Here is a 19,904-nt window from a genome sequence, read left to right on the forward strand (position 1 = left end):
GATGGAGGGTCATGCATTTTCCCCTAGGGAGTTCCTTATTTCTGATAGTTTTATCATCATTTAAACTATGTATTTTAGTATCAAGATAACCCTGTTTAAAACATATTATATAATGTTACCTTCACTACATCTCAAATGTCAGTGTGTGTTGTTTGGTTTCCTATGACCTCCTCTACGCATGTCAGGCACTCATTAATCCCTGCACTATTCATTCACCACCTTCACAGATGGCATGTACCCAGATAGTAGCAGTGAGGGTCGGAGTTTGGACAGATGTGGTGTGACTGGGTGGTACGATACAGTGACCTCGGTGCCCGTGAGAAGGTAACTGTAGTTCGTTTGAGAACCCGGGGGGAGGGGGCTGAACTTTCCTCTATATTTACTTATTAAACAAGGTTCGTCTCCTTGAATGCAGCGCTCAGACAAATAGAAACACACAGGTCAGCAGAAAAAAAGGAAACAAGGCCTGTGCTGACACGCAAAACGACATTTTAAACTGCTTCAATCAAGTAGAAATCATTGTTTCTTACTGATTTCCCTCATGCACTTTATACATATCACAAATAATTAGACGTAGAAAGAGAAGTGGAATTATTAAATGAGTTTTTAAGAAAATTGAGTCTACCAAAGGTGTATATTTTGTGCATTACAGCACACACTGCCATCATTTTGACATGTCCATCTTGATGTGCCAATCTTGTAGAAAAAGAGTTTCACAAGTTTAGTTCAGCTGTTGAATAACTCTTTTTATGGTCCAAAGTCTCATCTATCCTCCTAAACCTGAGAGAACTTATCTAGCTTTATCATTATTTCCCCTGACATGTCTCCTCATGCCTATCTGATAATGACTTGTCTTCATTCAGTCGATTTGGGATGATAAAAGTCTCAATAACAACCCCACACACCTGCTCGAGCTTTAAATGTTTTGGACCGTCACCAACACCAACAGGTAGTCAGCTTTTGTTGATACAACCACAACAGGCTCCGCTGCAGACTGTTTGTGTATCAGGTTCCAGGTCTTCTTCACCTCCAGGAGCCATAACCTTTGGTCAAGTTTGTTGGTGGATCTTTAACTGGTCGACACAACCTCGGGGTTGCGCAAGTCTGTAAAGCTCTGGACGTCAGGCGTGAGCACAGGGGAAGTCGGTATACATTCACACAAGTCACCTATAGGCGAGCAAAAGTCAAGCACCTGCGCCGGGTGAAGGTTGATCCAGGTCTGTCCTGCACCTGACGACTACTGTCAATCAGCTCCGTCTCAGAACAAGGTAGGAAAAGCTTTCTGATGTTACAGTGTGTGGAAAGGCTTTTGTTGTAACTTGCTATGGCGACTGCTTGAGTATTTCCACATCTTTGACAGCTGTTTTTCTGCTTCAGCTGCTTTTTAATTTCACAGTAAACGACTTTGACGATTTCATTTTGAGATTTTAAGGCAGAGAAAATGAGACTGTAATCTTGTTGACAGAAGCAAACTGAACACGCCAGCCTTCAGGGAATGTACGTTTGAGACAAATACATGACTAAGAGATAGAAATAGCCATCTGATGTGAGCAGACTCCTTGGCTTTTTTTGTTTAGTCAACAAAGTCATTAAACCTCGCCATCCACAATGACTGGCCTTAAATAAACAGCTACAAGCATGAGCTGTCTTCTCCTGATCTTTTACAAACAGCTACAAGCATGAGCTCTCCGGGATGTCACCTTTATAAACCGAGATCTGTAACGTCTGTGGATTTTCAGTTTTTCAGATGGGACTGTACGACTTCTATTAATCATTTTTTACTATAAGATTCAATTTAATTTCTCAAAAGGTAACATCTGCTCTCTGGGTAATGTACAAATCCAAGTCTTGAATCTTCTTTTCATGCTTTGCTTTACAGGGCACTTTCATTGATATTTGCATAATCGAGAGCAAAGACTTCAGGTTGCCACACTGTAGTGTTGTAAGTCGTATGAACTTTGGTCCTGAAAAATTTTATCTTAATAACTGGAGGTCAGACTGAGAGTGTGCTGGGTCCACAGATCTTTATCTGACACCATTGTATTACAAATGTGTCTTGAGACATGTCAGGAAACATGGCACTTATTTTCAGTCATGGAAAGTAACTAAGTAGATTTTTCTTAAGTGTATTTCAGTACAATATTGAGATACATTTACTCACGTTTCAATGCTATGCTCCTTTGTACATCTACTCAACTATGTGGCAGAGAGAAATATTGTACTTTCACTACATTTCTCTGACAGCTGGTGTTACTTACAGATTTTACAAACAAAACTTGATATTGTCCTATAGATTAAACAATCTAACAGCATATAAAGAAGTTAAAATGTGCTCCACCTGCACCAGCTGCATTATTAAAATGCTGCTTAAAGCATCAGTAGATATATAATATGAAATACAATATATCAGTATAAACCTTTATTTAGTTAGGTAACTCGTTGAGATCGATATCTCATTTTCAGGAGAGACCTGAGTACATAGATAACGACACACGTGTGAACGTGACGTCAAATATGAGGGCAATTTTTGAAGAAGTCCTTTATGAATAAACAAAAACAAATGCTAGTCTCTTCTAATAGAAAGAGAAGGCGAACCCACTTTTTGATAAAGAAAACAATAATGAGAGCTATAACTGTCTCCAGTTATAATCCAAGGGCTGAATGGTAGACAGCAGTTAGGGGGATGAGAGTGGAGGCTGCCACATGGCGATCACTATAGTCTAGCACTGACGGAAAGATTGCTTCCACAATCTTCTTTCTACAAGATAGGACTGGTTTCTGTATAAAAAGTTTAATTTGTACTTATTTCGTGGCTTGAAGATGAATTTGTCATCAATCTAGATGCCCAAGTATTTATAATGTGGAGCTTGTCTAATGGCCGTACCGCTTAGAGTGCAATAATATGATATATATGTAACAATATAACTGTATGACAGCGAGTAATCTGCCCAGTGGTGTAATGTAATAAAAGTAATAATACTTGTTACAGTGCTTAGGTATTTTTTGGGAGATATATTTCTGTGACCGTCCACTCTTACCCCACTAAATTTTTAATAAAATGTATACTTTTACTCCGAGACATTTTGCCTCAGCATCTTAGTTACTTACAACAAAATAGGGACGGTAGGGAGGAAGGAAGGGACGGATGGACGGACAAATGATAACGATAATAATGTTTGAGAAATAAAATGAAAAAGCTCAAAATCTGCTTTTTGTGAGTATCAAATATAAACTTTGCCGAGGAATGAGAGAGAAGGAAAAACTCAAAGACCTTGTTTTATATACGCTCCATTTTTAGGATAGTGTACATGTTACAAAGAAATAACTTTTTTTAAAATTAACAAAATTGTACTTGTACTTTTTCTACTTAAGTACATTTTGTTCATCATAAAATTACATTTGACACTGAAGTACGGTAAATATCAGATACTTAAAGACTTTTACTGACCTTAACTTCAACCAAAGTCATTTTCCTGGCAATAAAATCTGTACTTTTACTCAAGTATGGCCTTCAGATACGTCATCCACTACTGGTGAGTGCAGTACTACTAGTTTTACTTAAGTTAAAGGTATGAGTACCTCTTCCACCACTGCCTATTTGTTTTTAACTCTTATCTCTACAGATATGGTGAACTGATTGGTTACTTTAGGCACTGTCATCATTTGAAGGTACATCTTGTGACCATAATACACAGCAGTTGAATCATTTGCACACTAGATGGCATTACCTCACTCTCTATAGTACGCACTGTACACAGGAGAGCGGAGGAAGCCCTCGATGATGATGATCTTGTGTGTTTGACAATATTTACATTTCATGTGACACTTTAAACCTTGGTTCGTCACTTAACCATTAATAACTGACCTGATAGAGTGCATTGGGCTTCTGAGTGTGATTATTAAGGTGAAAGGGTTTCAATAGTGAATACGTGCTGATGTCCTGAAATGTTGTCTGGCACAATATGAAAAGTTTCGACATGTAGTGATTGCACAGGCTCTGACCTGTTGCAATGACTTTGGTGAATGTCAGTCTTGTATAAATGACGAGAGAGCGCTGCTGCTGTTTCATAATAGATAGTCTTATCTGCATGGAGGGTCCTCACTGAAGGAAGGGCCAGATTTTACTTTGCGTCCATTTAAGATAATTTTCTCTGTTATTCCAGCAAATACAAGATGAGTGAACAAGAGGATTCGGTTAAAAGCAATGGTGGTGTTGCAGTCCTGGATGTTACAGATGAGAGGTATTGACACATGATCCAACACATCTTTATTATCATGTAGATTTGATCCACTTAGGACTTTTTTACTTCAAACTGTGTATCTAAAAATGTATTTTTTTCCACAGCATCTCGACCCAAAAGGAACAGACTCTGTCAGACTCCACAAACTTAAACAACCACCACTCCCCTCTTATCCTCAACGGCCACGCAACTAAAGCTGAGCTCAGCTCAACGTCTGAGCTGGAGGAAGCCACTGACAGACTTTCACTAGGTAAGTGTAGACACTAATCTGAAAAAGAAAAACAAAAAGCACCTCAAAAATGAAAAATTCTAATAACATTCATACTGTTGGGCTGCTGATTGTAGAGCAGAGTGGTTCTCAAAGGCTCCAAGACAAATCTGAGTGAGATTAACAAGACAAGAAATAAGAAAAAAGAACGTAGCTGCTCCACAAATTCTGTTTCTTTTTTCTGCCTTTGTCTTTTATTGTGAAATTCTTTGATTAGTTTTACCTTTAAAGACCTTTAAAAACTATTTAAATCATGTCTAAGAAGGCAGCATCACTCTTTGTTTTTACATGTAAAAACATATAAAACCAGGGGGCGGAGCCAGACATTGTAAACATTCGGGGCTGTTTCAGGGTCATGCTTCACTTGAAAGTTTTTTACAACACATTCTCACTCCGACCTCGTCACTTATTGATATTTTGTCGTGGACATCCTCATACGACGTGCAGGGTATCCTAGATGCGTTGGTTGTTGATGTTCTGGGACACTGTGTCAAGTTCTGCCGGTCACATGCATTATCCTCTTTCAAAATACACTTCTGTTTTCACAGGAAATTTAACATTTACATACAGTCTCTTTCAAAATAAAGGCACTATGTCAGCACCGCAAATTTATGTTTTTTCCTTCAACAACAAACTCACATGGTTGGGTTTAGGAAAAAAGAACAGGGTTTGGCTTAAGAATCTTATGGGACGCGAACACTGCTCTCTCAAGTGAAAAGTCGGTGTTTGTTTGACACATCCAACACCCCTCTGGCCCACCCTACTCAGACTTTCGCCACCTTAAGTTTCGTCCTTGCCCCACTGCATTTCCCGCTGACACCACCAGGAGCCATTAAACTATAACGGCAACCAGCCACGTGTCATGCCGCATTAAAGGATGCCTTTTTTTTGTCAGTTTCTAATGCCGCAAGTCACTGCCCATGCCACAGATTTCGACGACTTCAGAGTGTTTTCTATTTAATTTTTCCCAGACTGTCTTCATCACTCTGAAACTGTAACACAGCAAATGTTGAGGACAATGAATTTTCACTCTTGCCACCTAAGAAGAGGCAAAAATTGTCAAATGTTACTAGATTTAAGGCCCCAGAAACCCCCACAGCTCCGCCCCTGAATGCAACTTGTGAGAAAGGGCTGTGAAATAACAACAAAAAGAACATTTGGGAAGCTCTTTGCAATGATAAAGTACATCACATTAAAAAATAGATAGATTACATGTATATTTTTTTAAATAAAGCAAGGTTTTAAAGGTTTTAAAATCCCTCAAGTTTCCTTTGAACTTTGAACTTGAAGCAGAAAAGAGCAGCTTTCTCGTTGACAGCAGGTTTAATTATTATTTCAAAAGAGTTGTCAGCATTCTTCGCCTTTAAAACAATCAGTCGCTTTTGAAAATCCACTTAAAACTGTCAGGAAACCAGTGTGGGGAAGCACAAAGTGATGACTGATTATTGGTTTAGTGCCAAAGCAATCCCTCCAGCAGCATTCTGGAGGAGGTGCCGATGTGTTGTAGCCTTAAATGACTCCCAAAAATAATATTGCGCAACCTTTCTATCCTTAAGGTGGAATCAGTGAACGCCCATCGATTACAGCTGTATGTCTGATGTTCAGATAGAGCAAACAGTCATAGCGATTTGAGTCACTGAAATTGAAAGGGAAATATTTCTGTGTGTCATATAAGCAACATGCTTGTGGGTGATATAGGAATTATATTGGGTTTCATAATGGAGGAAGATAAAATTGATAACACATTAAGAAGGAAAGTGATCTGAAACAGTCTAACAGTGTGTTTGAGAACCTTGTGGGCATTTTTAGATGCAGTAAAGAGGCTGTTGAGTAAAAACCACCTGAGTCACCGTATCAAATGATGCACCAAAATGGTCAGCAGTTTGGCAGAAATGTGTGACCTTTGTGAAAATAGCTGTCGTGTTGTGAAATTGTTAAAGCCAGACTGAAGTTTGGAAATTAGACCTTCACCTTTAAGTGGAGTGCTCGCGGCCACACATGCCTCACGGAAGAAACTGCATCTGAGGTCAAAGAGCTGTAACAGTAGATTAAATGCTTGGGGGCTCAAGTTTGTTTGTGAGAAGCTGACAGAAAGATAGAACAGATTTTTCGCTTTTTGCAGAAGAGCAAAAAATCAGTACCATCCTACTGTAGAGTTTTGGTAAGATTCAGGAATAAGAAGACAGAGGAAAAGAATATAATGTTACGTATGATAAAAAAAAAAGCAAAGCAAATAACAGGAGGGAATTAGAGCAGCACATTTGTGCAAAACAAACACACCATTATTGTGTCTCTGTCCTCAGAAGCTTTCATCTACTCTACTGCACTGAAACCATATTAGTTCCTCTAACCAAACCTGATTGGTAGGTAGTCACAGACATTCCTGTTTTGTCTCAGGTAACAGTATTGGCTCCTCCCACCTGCTCACTGCACAACCTACAAATCATGTTGCCCTGACACACCAGGTGTCACGAACCCACAGGGGTAGTCCAGAGATTTCTGCAGTCCTCTCACACACCTGGTTCTATCTCTAAAACTTGCTGTGTCTCTGTGTGGTGTGGGTGTCTTCTGACTTTCATTAATGGCGGGTAAATACGGCTGTCCCTGTTGTCCCTATGAAGAAGAGCCCAAGGCAGTTCCCCTGCAGGCGTCGAATGCGCTGGCACCTCTTGCACCAGCTGATGAGCTATGGAGCAGCAGCAGAGACAAGGCAGTCAGGCTGAGGATGGAGGGCTCGGGTCCAACCTCAGAGACTCCAGTGACAGTCCATCAGCGGTTCCTGGAGACGGCAGAGAAATGTGGGGATCATCCAGCCTTGGCTTTCAAGAAAGAGGGTCAGTGGGTGAAGGTGTCATGGAGGCAGTACTATGAGCAGTGCCGGGCAGCAGCTAAAAGCTTCCTTAAGGTTTGTTTGTTTGCTAATTGACTTGTTCTGCACAGTGCTGCAAAAAGTACTCACATCTTTTACTTTAAGCTCCGATATTACACTGTAAAAATACTTAAAAGTGCAAAAGTATTGGCATCAAAATGCAGTTTAAGCACAAAAACCACGCAGAATGTCCCATTACAGAATAATGCATGTTGCATTATTGGATTACTTAATGATGCATTAATGTGTTCAGCATTTTAATATTGCAGCTGGTAAAGATGGAGTGAGTTTTAATTACTTATATGCTGCTAGGTAGTTTAATCTATAATAATATATCATGAGTTGATTTATCTTTTGTGCTAATAATCTGAATCTGCAAATTAACTAAAGGGTTAAAATAAATCTAATGGAGTCAAAAGTACAATACTTGCCTCTGAAATGTAGTAGAAGTACAAAGAAGCAAAATAGAAATGTACTCGGTCACATTTAACCACTGGTTCTGCATAAACTGTGAAAACTATTACAACAGTACGATCAGAACACATTTTTCGGTATGTTTGCTCTCTACTCGAGCACACTGTATTTTGAATGAGACACTAACTGTGTTAAAAAGAACAAAAATTACCGGCTGCTCTCAGGTAGACTCCAGGTAAACGCGAGGTGCTCTTGAAGTTGAATATTAACTGTTCAAAAGAGGCGTAAGCCACTCGGGCTTTCTTCAGGCACACTACGCACCGAGACAAGGAATAATATTAAAAAGCCTTTATTTTAATCGGGCATGTCAGAGATTAAAATATATATGCCCAAATGCCAAAAACGCCGACCGGTTTTGACCAACACCTCTTCTTCGGGGTGTGGCCACCCCCTAAAAATGGTAATTTTTCTGCCACACCCTGAAGAAGACCTGTTGGTCGAAACCGGTCGGCGCTTTTGGCATTTGGTCGTATATATTTTAATCTCTGACATGCCCGATTAAAATAAAGGCTTTTTAATATTACTAACTGTGTTAAGTTGGCCTTAAGCTTTAACTTAGCATTGGTTACTTCTGCTTTGGGTCAACAATATAGGAACTGTAGCCTTTTTTATACAAACTGTAGGAACAGAAACTAGCCAGGTTAAATTAATTCATTGTATTTAACACATTAACACACTCAAAGTTTTAAAGGAGCTAAATCATATTTAATGATATGACCCAAAGACAGACACTTGATCATCTTTAACGATGATATTCTCCTAGACTTTTACTGCAGTCATCTTCATTGCTTTCTTGCTTCAGAGACGACTTGTCTTCAGCAAATAAATATCCTGTCTTAGTTGTGTTTGTATGTTCAGGATCATTGTTCTCCTAAAACTGGAGGAGCAGGGATGAAAACATGCAACAAAGTCTACACCTAATGCAGATGTAAAGACCCTCAAACACCCTTAAAGTTAAAAGTCAGTCACTCTTTCATTCAAATCAAGTGCGCTGAAGCCAAAACACTGAACATTTTCACTACATTAGCTCTTACACCTGTGTGCACCATATGCGATATTCTACATTTATAGTTTCAGGTTATTTATTATCAAATGTACAATTATAGAAGCAGTAGTTGTCAATGAAAATGTTTCAAATGCATGTCTCCAGCAATGCTAATTACATGAGAGAAAAACAAAATCAGAATCTATGACATAAAATAGTGCAAGTTAAAATAAGAACGTACAAGTATTGAAAGGTAAAGTGACAAATAAGTAAACTTAGATAAAGGTAAAGTTACATTTATAAAAGTAAAATGACAAGTTAGTAAAAGTATATAAAGGTCAAATGAATATATAAAGGTTAAGTGACGAGCGCATAAAAGTATACAAAGGTGAATCGAGATACATAAAGATAAAGCGACAAGTAAGTAAAATTATATGAAGTGACATATAAACATTTCAAGTTATAAGCTGTTAGAGAGTTATAAGGTGAACTACTGTAACAGAGGTTTGTTGATTCAGTAGAGGCATTGGTGTGAGATGCACATGAACTTTATTTGAGGAACGACAGGCCTCACAAAACTTCAAATTCCTGTTTGCACCTGTTTTGTAAACAGTACCTCAGATTGTCCTCCCTGTCTCACTGTATTCTACGTGGTGTGAGAAAGAGCTGCTGAAAATGAACACCTGGGCGTGTGAAATTCACAGCTTGTGTTTCGTCTCCTGTTTCATGGACATGTTCATATCCTATGAGATGGAGTGGCTCTTGAAACAAGATGTAGGTCAAGAGTAATGGAGGTGCTGTGTCATTAAAGATACATGCTCTTTAAAACAAATTAATAAATAAATAAACTTGTCCTCTTTCAGTTGGGGCTGGAGCGTTACCGTGGTGTGGGGATTCTGGGATTTAACTCCCCCGAGTGGTTCATCGCAGATATTGGCTGCATCTTTGCTGGGTAAGATCACGTTTAAGGAAGTGAAGCTAATAGAATTCCATGTAGACCATGTTGGGATGTCTCAGTATTGTTTTCACCTGGCACTGTACATTTATCTCTGTCCACGCTTATCGACACATCTCTGTGTCCCTGCTCGTACCTGTTTGGGTTGTAGTTTATGCACCAATTCAAAGACTTACATTTACTGTGAAGTGAGGATGCAACTCCAATTTCTGCTGTAGATGAGATATCCAGTAAAACAAAAGTCTAGAATTAAATCATTAATGCAGAAATTGTGTTTTAACTTCGGACTGTCAACGTTTTGGGGTATTTTACATTTTTCATGAGCTGTTTTAGTTTGGTTGACAGCTCTTGGATTGTTTTAAAACGCCATTTAGGTTGTTCCTAGGATAAAATCCTTTGTATAATTGTGTAAGAAACCTTATTTATGATTTGATGATCACGTTTTGGTTAATTTGAATATTGTGGCATGTCTTAACTCATTGTCAATAATACCTATTTTGGCCTGGACGTCCTTGAAAAATAGATTTAGCTAGGCTTGTGTGGTTAAAATAAGATTAAAAATATACATGCAATGAAATGTGTGCATTCAACAAAGCTTTCTCCTATATCTGATTTGTGCCATAGGGGTCTGGCAACCGGAATTTACACCACCAACTCACCTGAAGCTTGTCGCTATGTGGCTGACAGCTGTGAGGCCAACGTCATGGTGGTGGAGGACAAGAAACAGCTGGACAAAATCCTGCAGGTCGGTTTATTGGTTATTAAAGTGCCTGCAATAACAGTTTGCAAAGAAAGAAAAAAATCTGGCCCTACATTTCTTAGTTAAATTTGTCTTTTCCAACAGATTAAAGATCAGCTACCTCATCTGAAAGCCATCGTCCAGTACAAAGGCGAGCCGCACCAGAAAGCACCGTTCCTGTATTCAGTACGTTCACTCAGCAAACATACTGATGAAACAGATAAGTCATATGGTTATAAAGAATGTGATACTGTACACACAGTACTATCTGATGCTGATGCTTACTGAGATACACTTTTTTATTTTACCACAATCTCTGTATTTGTGTAGTGGGCAGAGTTCATGAAGCTGGGAGAGGACATCCCGGATGCAGAGCTGAATGCTGTTATTGACAGTCTTCGGGCCAACGAGTGCTGCACTCTCATCTATACCTCTGGAACCACTGGCAACCCTAAAGGAGTCATGTTGAGCCATGACAACGTGAGTTATCCAGACTAGAGATTTTTCTTTTCTTAGCTTTTATATTTATCACACAAATGACACAGGGCTGCAACTGAATGTTGTTTTCATTATCAGTTAATCTGATATTTTTCCAAACAAGCATTTAGTTTATAAAAAAGTCAAAAGTAGGGTGGTGAAGAGAGAGTCTGTAACCGCAACTGCACAGAATCATACAAAAAGAGCAATTACACCTAATAGATAGTGCAAAGGCGAACAGATGGCGTTGGGGGAGGGAGACGAAGCGAGAATGGAATGAAATGGAAATGATTGAAGAGGAGCTGGATCATTTACACGATATTATCATATGTGCATTATTAACACCACTTTTAAATATCAGTTACCATCAACATCAGTATTTTCCAAACACCCCTAGACATGTATGTAAAAGTTGTAACAGTAGTAAAATAGTCAAAAACATGTACACAGAGTTGAAAAAATGTGTACTTTTTTAAAAGCACAGTTTACTGCAGGCCTTTATCAATATTAAGATTCATGGTAGGAATCAAATTTTCCATCAGAATACTGGGAGATATTACAACATTTTAACATCATCCAATTAAGTGTTTATTTTTGTAAATGAAAAGAAGAGGAGGATCCAACATGGAGCCCTGTGGAACTCCAGAAACTGCTACAATATATATTCTAAGTACTATCAGGCAGGTGGCACCCATACCAGATGCTTTTACCACAAAGCTCCTCCCTCCCTAAAGAGGGTCTTTTAGAAAAATATATTTGAGGCACATTTATTTTTCCCAACCCTTTCACTGCCATATTTGGGTCGGCCCTGATGACTTAAAGATCACAGCTAACCAAGCAACAGCCGTGGCCTCCTCTACACAAGTCGACGACTGATTCTCTTCAAATGTAAAGAAAAAAAAAAAAAAAAAAAAAGAGACTGTACCACCCTTTCATGAACGCTGGCTGGTGGATGTAAAGAACCACCTCAAACTCAAACAGCTAAACCATACTACTACTACAGGCTCAACCGAAACGTTTTATAGGATCTGGCACATTTTCTGCTCCGTTTTAATCCTTGCATGTGTGTGGCGGATGTGGGCTGATGCAGAAGTTGGTGTGTGTGTTGTGGGTGAGTCTGTGTGAGCAGTTTGTTTGCTATTTAGTAAAAATAATCAAGAGAAACATTTTAATAGGAAAACTGTCGCATGACTCCTCTCCCATTTTTTTTAATGTGCAGCTGACATGGACGAGCCGTACTGCAGCTGCTTTTGTAGATGTCAGGTACGCTGAGGAGGTGGTGGTCAGTTACCTGCCGCTCAGTCACGTGGCGGCCCAGCTCTGCGACATATGGATGGGCGTTAGTTATGGCATTACCACCTACTTTGCAGAACCAGATGCCCTCAAGGTAAGAATGCCTACTGTAGTATATGCATATAATATTTAATGAAAGTTTCCAATTTTGATTATAATCCCTTATATTAACTTTTTCCAGGGCTCCTTAGTAAACACAATGAAAGAGGCTCGTCCAACTTGTTTTATGGGGGTTCCTCGTGTGTGGGAGAAGATGCAGGACAAGATGAAAGCTATGGCTGCAAAGGCATCCCCAATGAAGAGATCAGTGGGGGACTGGGCCAAGTCCATAGGCCTGCAGTACAACTACAGTGTCATGAACGGGTGAGACAACAGCAAGGATCCTTTGTTAGAATTCAGCAAGAACACATCATTTATTTGTGCGTGGTACACGTTTTCACTGAATGACTGCTTAAGTTTTTTTAAGGCACCACGCTGCAGTGGTGAAGGATGTACTTTTACTTAAAGCTGGGGTGGGTAGATATCCGGAATAAGAAAAACCCGGCAGAATTTGAAAATACACCCTCCTCCTGCAGCTCTCCTCTCTCTGTCCTAAGCCCCTCCCACCAGATGACCTTGGGTATATGCACGCACTTCATACAGTCACCCAGTGTTTCCCATACATGGATTTATTTGATCTTATTTACACACAGCTCTTTCACTCAGCCCCTATTTGCCTTGCTGTCTCTGTTTATCAGACCACAAATGAAGCAAGAATTAGTAAGCTAGCCATCCCACGTTCCCTCTGCCTCGCTCCCTGCTGCCGTGCACTGCTTCCATGGGAGGAGAGTGGGCAGCAGCTTGGGAGACGGACCTTTGGTTGGCAGCTGTAGTGGCTCAAATTCGGCCAGCCCAAACCCCCCCCGGCACCAGGTGTCACTGCGGGCTGGTGGTCAGCAGCAGTGCTGGGTCTTACCTTTGTAACAAGAGAAGAATGTTTGCTGATCTGTTGGAGAGTTGGGGCTGTCCGCTCCAACAGGAGCTGGGGTTTGCGCTGGCTGGATACAGGATGCTACGGTTGCTGATAAGAGTCTGTCTCCGGAGCTGCTGCCCGCTCTCCTCCCAGCTAGATGGTCTGTAGCAGCAGGGAGTGAGGCAGAGGACACAATGTGATTCAAGGCTCTCCAAAACCTGAAAACTGAGCATATTGTAATTTAAGTGGTCTGAGAGAACACTGGACTTCTGCACCTTCTCTTGGCTCTAAGTTTAGTTTTTCCCAGTAAGGCCAAAATTATACTGCCTACCCCAGCTTTAACTACTAACTAATCAATTACAAGCAAAAGTCTTATTTTCAAGATTTTACCAACGTAAACAGACTAAAGTATTTAAGTAAAATTACTTGTTGGGGAGAGTAATATCACTATATCATATCATTGGAATGTTATTAATGGATTTTCAGCATGTGAGCAGCATTTAAATGTTGTGTTAAATTTGTTTTAATTTCTACTGGATAGTTTAATCTATAGCACAGTATCATATTTTATAAATTGATCACATTTTGTTTGTAAAATTTTGATATGTAACGGAACTAAAGCTGTCAGATAAATGTAGTGGAGTAAAATATATCCCTTCTGACCATGTTCTTAAGTAAATTTTACTTTATCTTTTGGGTCACAGGGAGAATCAGGTGCCGTGGGGCTTCATGCTGGCCAATAATCTGGTCTTCAAGAAGGTCCGTGCTGCGTTGGGTTTAGACCGCTGCAAGTTCTGCTTCACAGGAGCTGCCCCCATCACCAAAGACACTCTGGAGTACTTCATGAGCCTGAACATCCCTTTGCTGGAGCTATACGGCATGAGTGAAAGCACCGGCCCTCACACCATCTCCCAAAATGACAATTACCGCATCACAAGGTCAGCAGCAGAGCATTACACGTTAGCTGTGACTAAAGTGTGTTGTTAATATGGATGTGAATACTACATGGTGCTGTGACAAACTGTTTGTGATTTGACCTAAAGGGGAACTTCAAAGATTTTACACGTCTGTTTACAAGTGGTCACTTGAGTCAGTGTCACATGTAGCTGAAGACTGTATTTTAAGCTTATACTTTGCCACTTAGTCCAACTTCTCATTTTCATCAAACCAAAATAATTTATGTTTATGTAATTTTTGATTTACATTCTTACAAAGGTGCATGCAGGTGATCATATTAAGTGTAAACCTGCACTCAGAGCACAGGCCAAGATGGTCACGGAGCTCACAGAAGTGTGCACTGGTGCGTTATGCAAAAACACGCCCATCCAGGTGACATTAAGTTTTTAAAGAGTCCCATCCAAATCTATCACCTAATTGTTGGTGCTTACATTGCGTTATGGGTAATTAAGGCTGTTAATACTTTTTTTTTTAAATAGTTCAACTTAACTACGACTATACTAAATCGATGGAGTAGTGTTTTAAAAGTTGCACTTGCCAATATTATAATAGATTTAATCCTGAATGAAAAAGTAGTATCCCATCTCTAATAACTGGTGCAAGGGATGTGAAAACCTTGCATTCGTTTGTGAGGTCTCCTCACAACAGTGTGCAACATTTTGCGGCAGTATATGGGATATGTTTGTTCAAGTTTTGTTCTTTTAATCCTGTGTTGTAAAGCAATTTGGGCTGCGTCTTGCACGAACGGTGGTATATAAGTAAAGTTATTATAATTATAACTTTTCTGAAGACATTAATTTGTTTTAAAAGGCCACACACCCCAAAAAGTTGGGAACCACTGGTTTAAATAATCACAAATCATCCAGGTTTGTATATTTTTACCTAGAAATGTTTCTCATAGTTCACTGACATTATGTCCTTTTTATGTACTAAACTCTGGGGGTGCAGTTGCAGTGCAACTTTTGGTCACGTCAGGTCTAAGTGAGCACGTTGTTGACTTATGATTTGTCTCTCCAGCTGTGGAAAGTTGATGGCAGGCTGCAAGACGAAGCTGGAGAACCCAGATGAGCACGGGAGTGGAGAGATTTGTTTCTGGGGTCGGCACGTCTTTATGGGCTACCTGAACATGCCGGAAAAAACAGCGGAGGCTCTCGACCAGGACGGCTGGCTGCACTCTGGAGATCTGGGAAGACATGACCAGAACGACTTTCTGTACATTACAGGAAGGATCAAGGGTAAGCTGTGGTCTCATTGGTTGGAAACCACATGAATACACTGCTTAAGCCACCATTTACACATTAATCCAGCAGTATTACCAATCTAATAATGTCATATATTAATATATTAATCACAGGGCACATTTTTTTCTGCAGAACAAATACTTTTGCTTTTGTTACTTTAGTACATTTTGCTGAACATACTACTTTACTTTACTTTAGTAATATTTTTGAATGCAGGACTTAAATTTGTACTACAGTATTCTTACACTGTGGTGTTGGTGCTTTTACATAAGTAAAGGATCTGAGTACTTCACTGAGTACGTAAAAGTACTCTACAGTGAGAATTTGGCACATGCAAGTGAGCCTTTTATATAAACTCATCCTAAAACACAACTTTACCGCATCTTATGTGCAGTCTTGCTAACTTTACTGTAACTTTTTTGGGCCTTTTTTCATCTTTTTAGATTAGTTAGTAGTGAAAGGAATTTGGTCTTGAGGGGAAATTTACACCATTTTAACCTGGACCTTATTTTTCCATGTTTTTGTGTCAAAGTGACTAATGGAGAGAACAATTTTTGAAATTGGTTCAGTATGAAGAGAGGCTGCTGCAGTCGGCAACTGTGGCTCCCGACTGGTGGGTCGTGGTCCAAAAGTGGGTCATGGGTCTATTCTGAATGGACTGCAAGTGACTCACAAACATGTCAAGTTTGTGAGTTAATTTGTTATTGTTATTTTTAAGTACATTGGATTTCCAGCACAGTGTTTATATTTTGAAGTGCTGTTTCCTGCTGTAGAGTGAGTGAATAATGTACAGCTACTTGACAAAGACAGCCAACTAGCTTGACGACATGGCCAAATGCAGGTATGATGCTGAATATTTCAAACTGTGTGGACCTTGAGCTAATGACTAAGAACAAATCTGACTGGACCAGCTGGGAACCAGTGCTCAAACACCATTCTTCTCACCTCACACTAACGTTTTCACTGTTGTTTTTCCTGCAACAAGTCACCTCTCGTGAGATTTCAGAATGAGACTTCTCCTTGAGCGAAGCCTGGTTACACACAATAACAAACTGATTGGATCAAGATAAGAAAAAACATGTCATTTCTCTGTAGGATCCTTCCTGTAATGTTGCCAGTTAAACATCAATTTGAGCCGGTCAGTGGCAAAACAAGCACTTTTAATGGACGTAATTTGATGGTGCACGGTTGCCCATAGGGATTGCTTTGCAGCCGGTTTCATGGCTGCTGGCTGTAGTAGTTTCTGTCAATACTGGACCAATTTAAAAAACTGTTGTCTCCATCTGTCACTTGGACACAAAAACATGGGAAAATAGTTTAGAAAATAGATAACTGGATATTTTTCCACTGTAGGTTGTTCTTTATGAGACAAAATGCAATGTAACGCAAATTTTAACATTGGACTCTGAACATTGTCAAACAGGTGACACACTTTTGAAACTTAACTGTGTTTTTTTTTTTTTTGCACAGAACTGATCATCACCGCCGGTGGAGAGAACATCCCTCCTGTGCCCATCGAGGACGCAGTGAAGGCCGAGGTGCCCATCATCAGCAATGCCATGCTGCTCGGAGACAAACTCAAGTTCCTCTCCATGTTCCTCACTCTCAAAGTAACCAGACCTCCATTCCTGCACACAGTCACAGCTGCTAAAAAAAACAAAAAAACAAGCAAAATAATGAGCCTCTCTGTTTCCACAGTGTGTCGTGGATGACAATGGCGAGCCCACAGACACGCTGAGCCCCGAGGCTTTGAGCTTCTGCCAGCAGCACAATGTCAAGGCGACCACGGTGTCGGAGATCATAGCCAATAAGGAGCCAGCTATCTACAAAGCCATCCAGGAGGGCATGGAGCGCGTTAATGCCAGAGCAACATCCAACGCCCAGAAGGTCCAGAAGTGGGTCATACTGGAGCGAGACTTCTCTGTCAGCGGAGGAGAACTGGGTGAGTTTTATTTCCTTCCTCTTGGTTTAAAAACTGGAGCAAAGGTCTCGATGTGACACTGTTTTTTCAGGACTATTGACTATTGCTGTCAATCAAGTTTAATCAGCTTTTAATCTAAGTCATGTCATCATCAGATATGTTTTGTGGCTGTACAGCATGCCAGAGAACATTCCAATGAAGTTTTGTTTGAGAGAGATCAAATCTGTCCCTTTAAATCTTTTAAAGCTGCAGTGGATCAAATGTTGCATGGGTGTCGCTCAGCAGAAACTGAATCTTTAGCTTAAGATTTAAATTGAATTAACCTGCTTTTCCTGTCTGTGCAGGACCCACCATGAAACTGAGGCGACCCATTGTTGTGAAGATGTACCAGGAGAAAATAGACACACTGTATGCAGAGGCAACAAAAAAACAATAGACTGCTGTGCAAAGAGACGAGACAATACTGAAGAGAGGTTTGAGGCATGTTTACGTGCTCAGACATCATACAGAGAAATGTTTAAGTTTAATGCGTAACCCTTCATCTATGGTCCGATTGGGTCTGAAAACTTAGATTTAAAGAAAAATAATGATGCGCTTTATTTCTCTATCTCCAATCTTTTTTTCACCTGAATATTAAAAGTGTAAAAGAGATTTATAATTTAATGGGAAAAAATCTTTATTCCTAAATGTGTTGTATTTAATGGAATAGAAGTTTGTGCTGCTATGTTTTGATATGTTTCTGTTGACTGTTCCAAGTTGATATTTTAGCTGAATTGAATGTACATACGGTTTCACAGCAGCTGTGCACATTTTGTAAATAAAACAAATCAGAGCCAAAATCCTGCCATTTACTATATGGCATACAGGTGAATTATACACTATCACACTGGTGTAAGTAATCATTTTATTGGTCATGAGCATGCCGGTATGTTTTTTTTTTGTTTTTTTTTGAGGCAGCAATATCTATTTAAAGATTTTACAGAATTAATTGCCAGTTTCTAGTCTTGCATTGTGAGATAATCCTCATCTGGCAAAGCTGCAGACATTCCCTCTTAAAGACTGGAGGTGATGTCTGAATAAGTATTTTTATAATAACAATATCAGTTGTTTAGTAATCTCTCTAATCACAGGTGCAAATTGTAAAGCTTATATTTTAATTTGTGTTTCTCCATGTACAGTTTGACAAATATTGAAATGGTTATTTTCTGAACGATGTTCCATGACTGTCAATAAAAAGTGAGTGATTTGTCAAAATTGTGTGCTATTTTATTTTTAATTTTTATTTTCATTCATCCCTTCTTGTGTATTGGATGTGTACAGTGATAAGAGAGATCTGAGAGCTACTGCTGTGCTACAGTTTTGCTGTAAATTATCAAGCAGCATGGCGCAAAACAGAGAAAGACAGCTGGAATAAGCAAATTCAATTCAATTTCGATTGTATTTATAAAGCCCAATATCACAAATCACAGTTTGCCTGAGAGGGCTTTACAGCAAACGACATCCCTCTGTTCTTTGGACCCTCACAGCAGATAAGAAAAAACTCCCCCCAAAAACCTTTTAATGGGAAAAAAGGGTAGAAACCTCAGGAGCAGGCATCTATGCTTATCTTAAAAGTCAAAGTTTGAACAATGTTGTGACCAACCTAATTGTTAGTGATTCATTTTTCAGTCAGGTTTGCATCTAATTGTTTTATTAATTTTCCCATAAACGTTTATTCTGTTAGGGGTCACTTGGGGGCTGGGGCCTATCCTAGCTGATTGGGCGAGAGGCGGGGTACACCCTGGGCAGGTTGCCAGACAGGGCTGACACATAGAGACAGACAACAATTCACTCTCACATTCACACCTACAGGCAATTTAGGGTGTTTTCACACTTGGTCCTTTTCAACCCTCAAGGGGGGTTTCTGTGAAGTGCTTTATCTAGACACATTTCCCCCACAAATACAACATGCTAATGTTATTAGCACAACGTTATGGCATTTTACATTGTATAAATTAGCCTAGCAGCTAGCTAGCTAGTTTCTTATATAAAACCAAGGACAACAGCAGCATTTAACAAAGGAAACATTACATAATTCGGTTCCATTACAACTCATAAGGTTCTTCGACAAAACATCTGTCTTATACTTAACACGTTTTCCAAACAAATATAACATGCAAGCGTTATTAGCACAAGCCTATGGCATTTGACATTGTATAAATTAGCCTTGGGACGAGCAGAGATTTCCTCTGCTCATATGAAGCTAGGATAAATCCCCAAGTATAAATCCCTTAAGCATAAATTACACACTTAAAATGCAAGAAAAAACATAGAATAAAACTCAGGCACCACACATATGCTTCTCTCAAAAGTAATGTCTGTTACCTTTTCACATTATTTGGGCAGCTTTATTCATCTTTAGAGGGTTTAAGAGGTTAGTAACTGGGTGATGAATGTTTTTACTCAGGCTTCACTCATTTATCGAGAATGTAATGTTAAAGTCACACTGTGTTACATTTTTTTGTTCAGAGGATCGCGCTGTATTATTGTGCC

At 39.6% G+C, this 19,904-nt stretch overlaps 1 protein-coding gene across 2 annotated transcripts; it reads left to right on the forward strand.

Annotated features, from left to right (window-relative positions):
* The first annotated feature begins 218 nt into the window (after positions 1–218).
* On the forward strand, positions 219–18,626 carry LOC126394137 (long-chain-fatty-acid--CoA ligase ACSBG2-like). Of its 2 annotated transcripts, none has more exons than XM_050050781.1 (15): positions 219–1,268; positions 4,164–4,241; positions 4,346–4,491; positions 7,134–7,414; positions 9,701–9,789; positions 10,417–10,537; positions 10,637–10,717; positions 10,862–11,011; positions 12,228–12,395; positions 12,483–12,664; positions 13,958–14,191; positions 15,228–15,445; positions 16,922–17,061; positions 17,150–17,393; positions 17,717–18,626. In XM_050050781.1, exons 2-15 carry the CDS (start codon positions 4,174–4,176, stop codon positions 17,806–17,808), a joined length of 2,214 nt encoding a protein of 737 aa, XP_049906738.1. In that variant the 5' UTR covers positions 219–1,268; positions 4,164–4,173; the 3' UTR covers positions 17,809–18,626. The 2 variants fall into 2 exon arrangements, with proteins under 2 accessions (XP_049906738.1, XP_049906737.1); XM_050050780.1 differs by having other exon boundaries at positions 234–1,268; positions 7,131–7,414.
* The last annotated feature ends 1,278 nt before the right edge of the window (positions 18,627–19,904 follow it).

Source organism: Epinephelus moara, chromosome 8, assembly GCF_006386435.1.
Source record: "Epinephelus moara isolate mb chromosome 8, YSFRI_EMoa_1.0, whole genome shotgun sequence".
NCBI classification, from domain to species: domain Eukaryota; kingdom Metazoa; phylum Chordata; class Actinopteri; order Perciformes; family Serranidae; genus Epinephelus; species Epinephelus moara.

Coding starts and splice junctions, on each gene's coding strand:
- LOC126394137 (XM_050050780.1), top strand. CDS start 4,174: ATGAGTGAACAAGAGGATTCGGTTAAAAGCAATGGTGGTGTTGCAGTC. Junction 4,492..7,130: donor CACTGACAGACTTTCACTAG/GTAAGTGTAGAC, acceptor GTCCCTATGAAG/AAGAGCCCAAGGCAGTTCCC. Junction 17,394..17,716: donor TGTCAGCGGAGGAGAACTGG/GTGAGTTTTATT, acceptor CTGTCTGTGCAG/GACCCACCATGAAACTGAGG.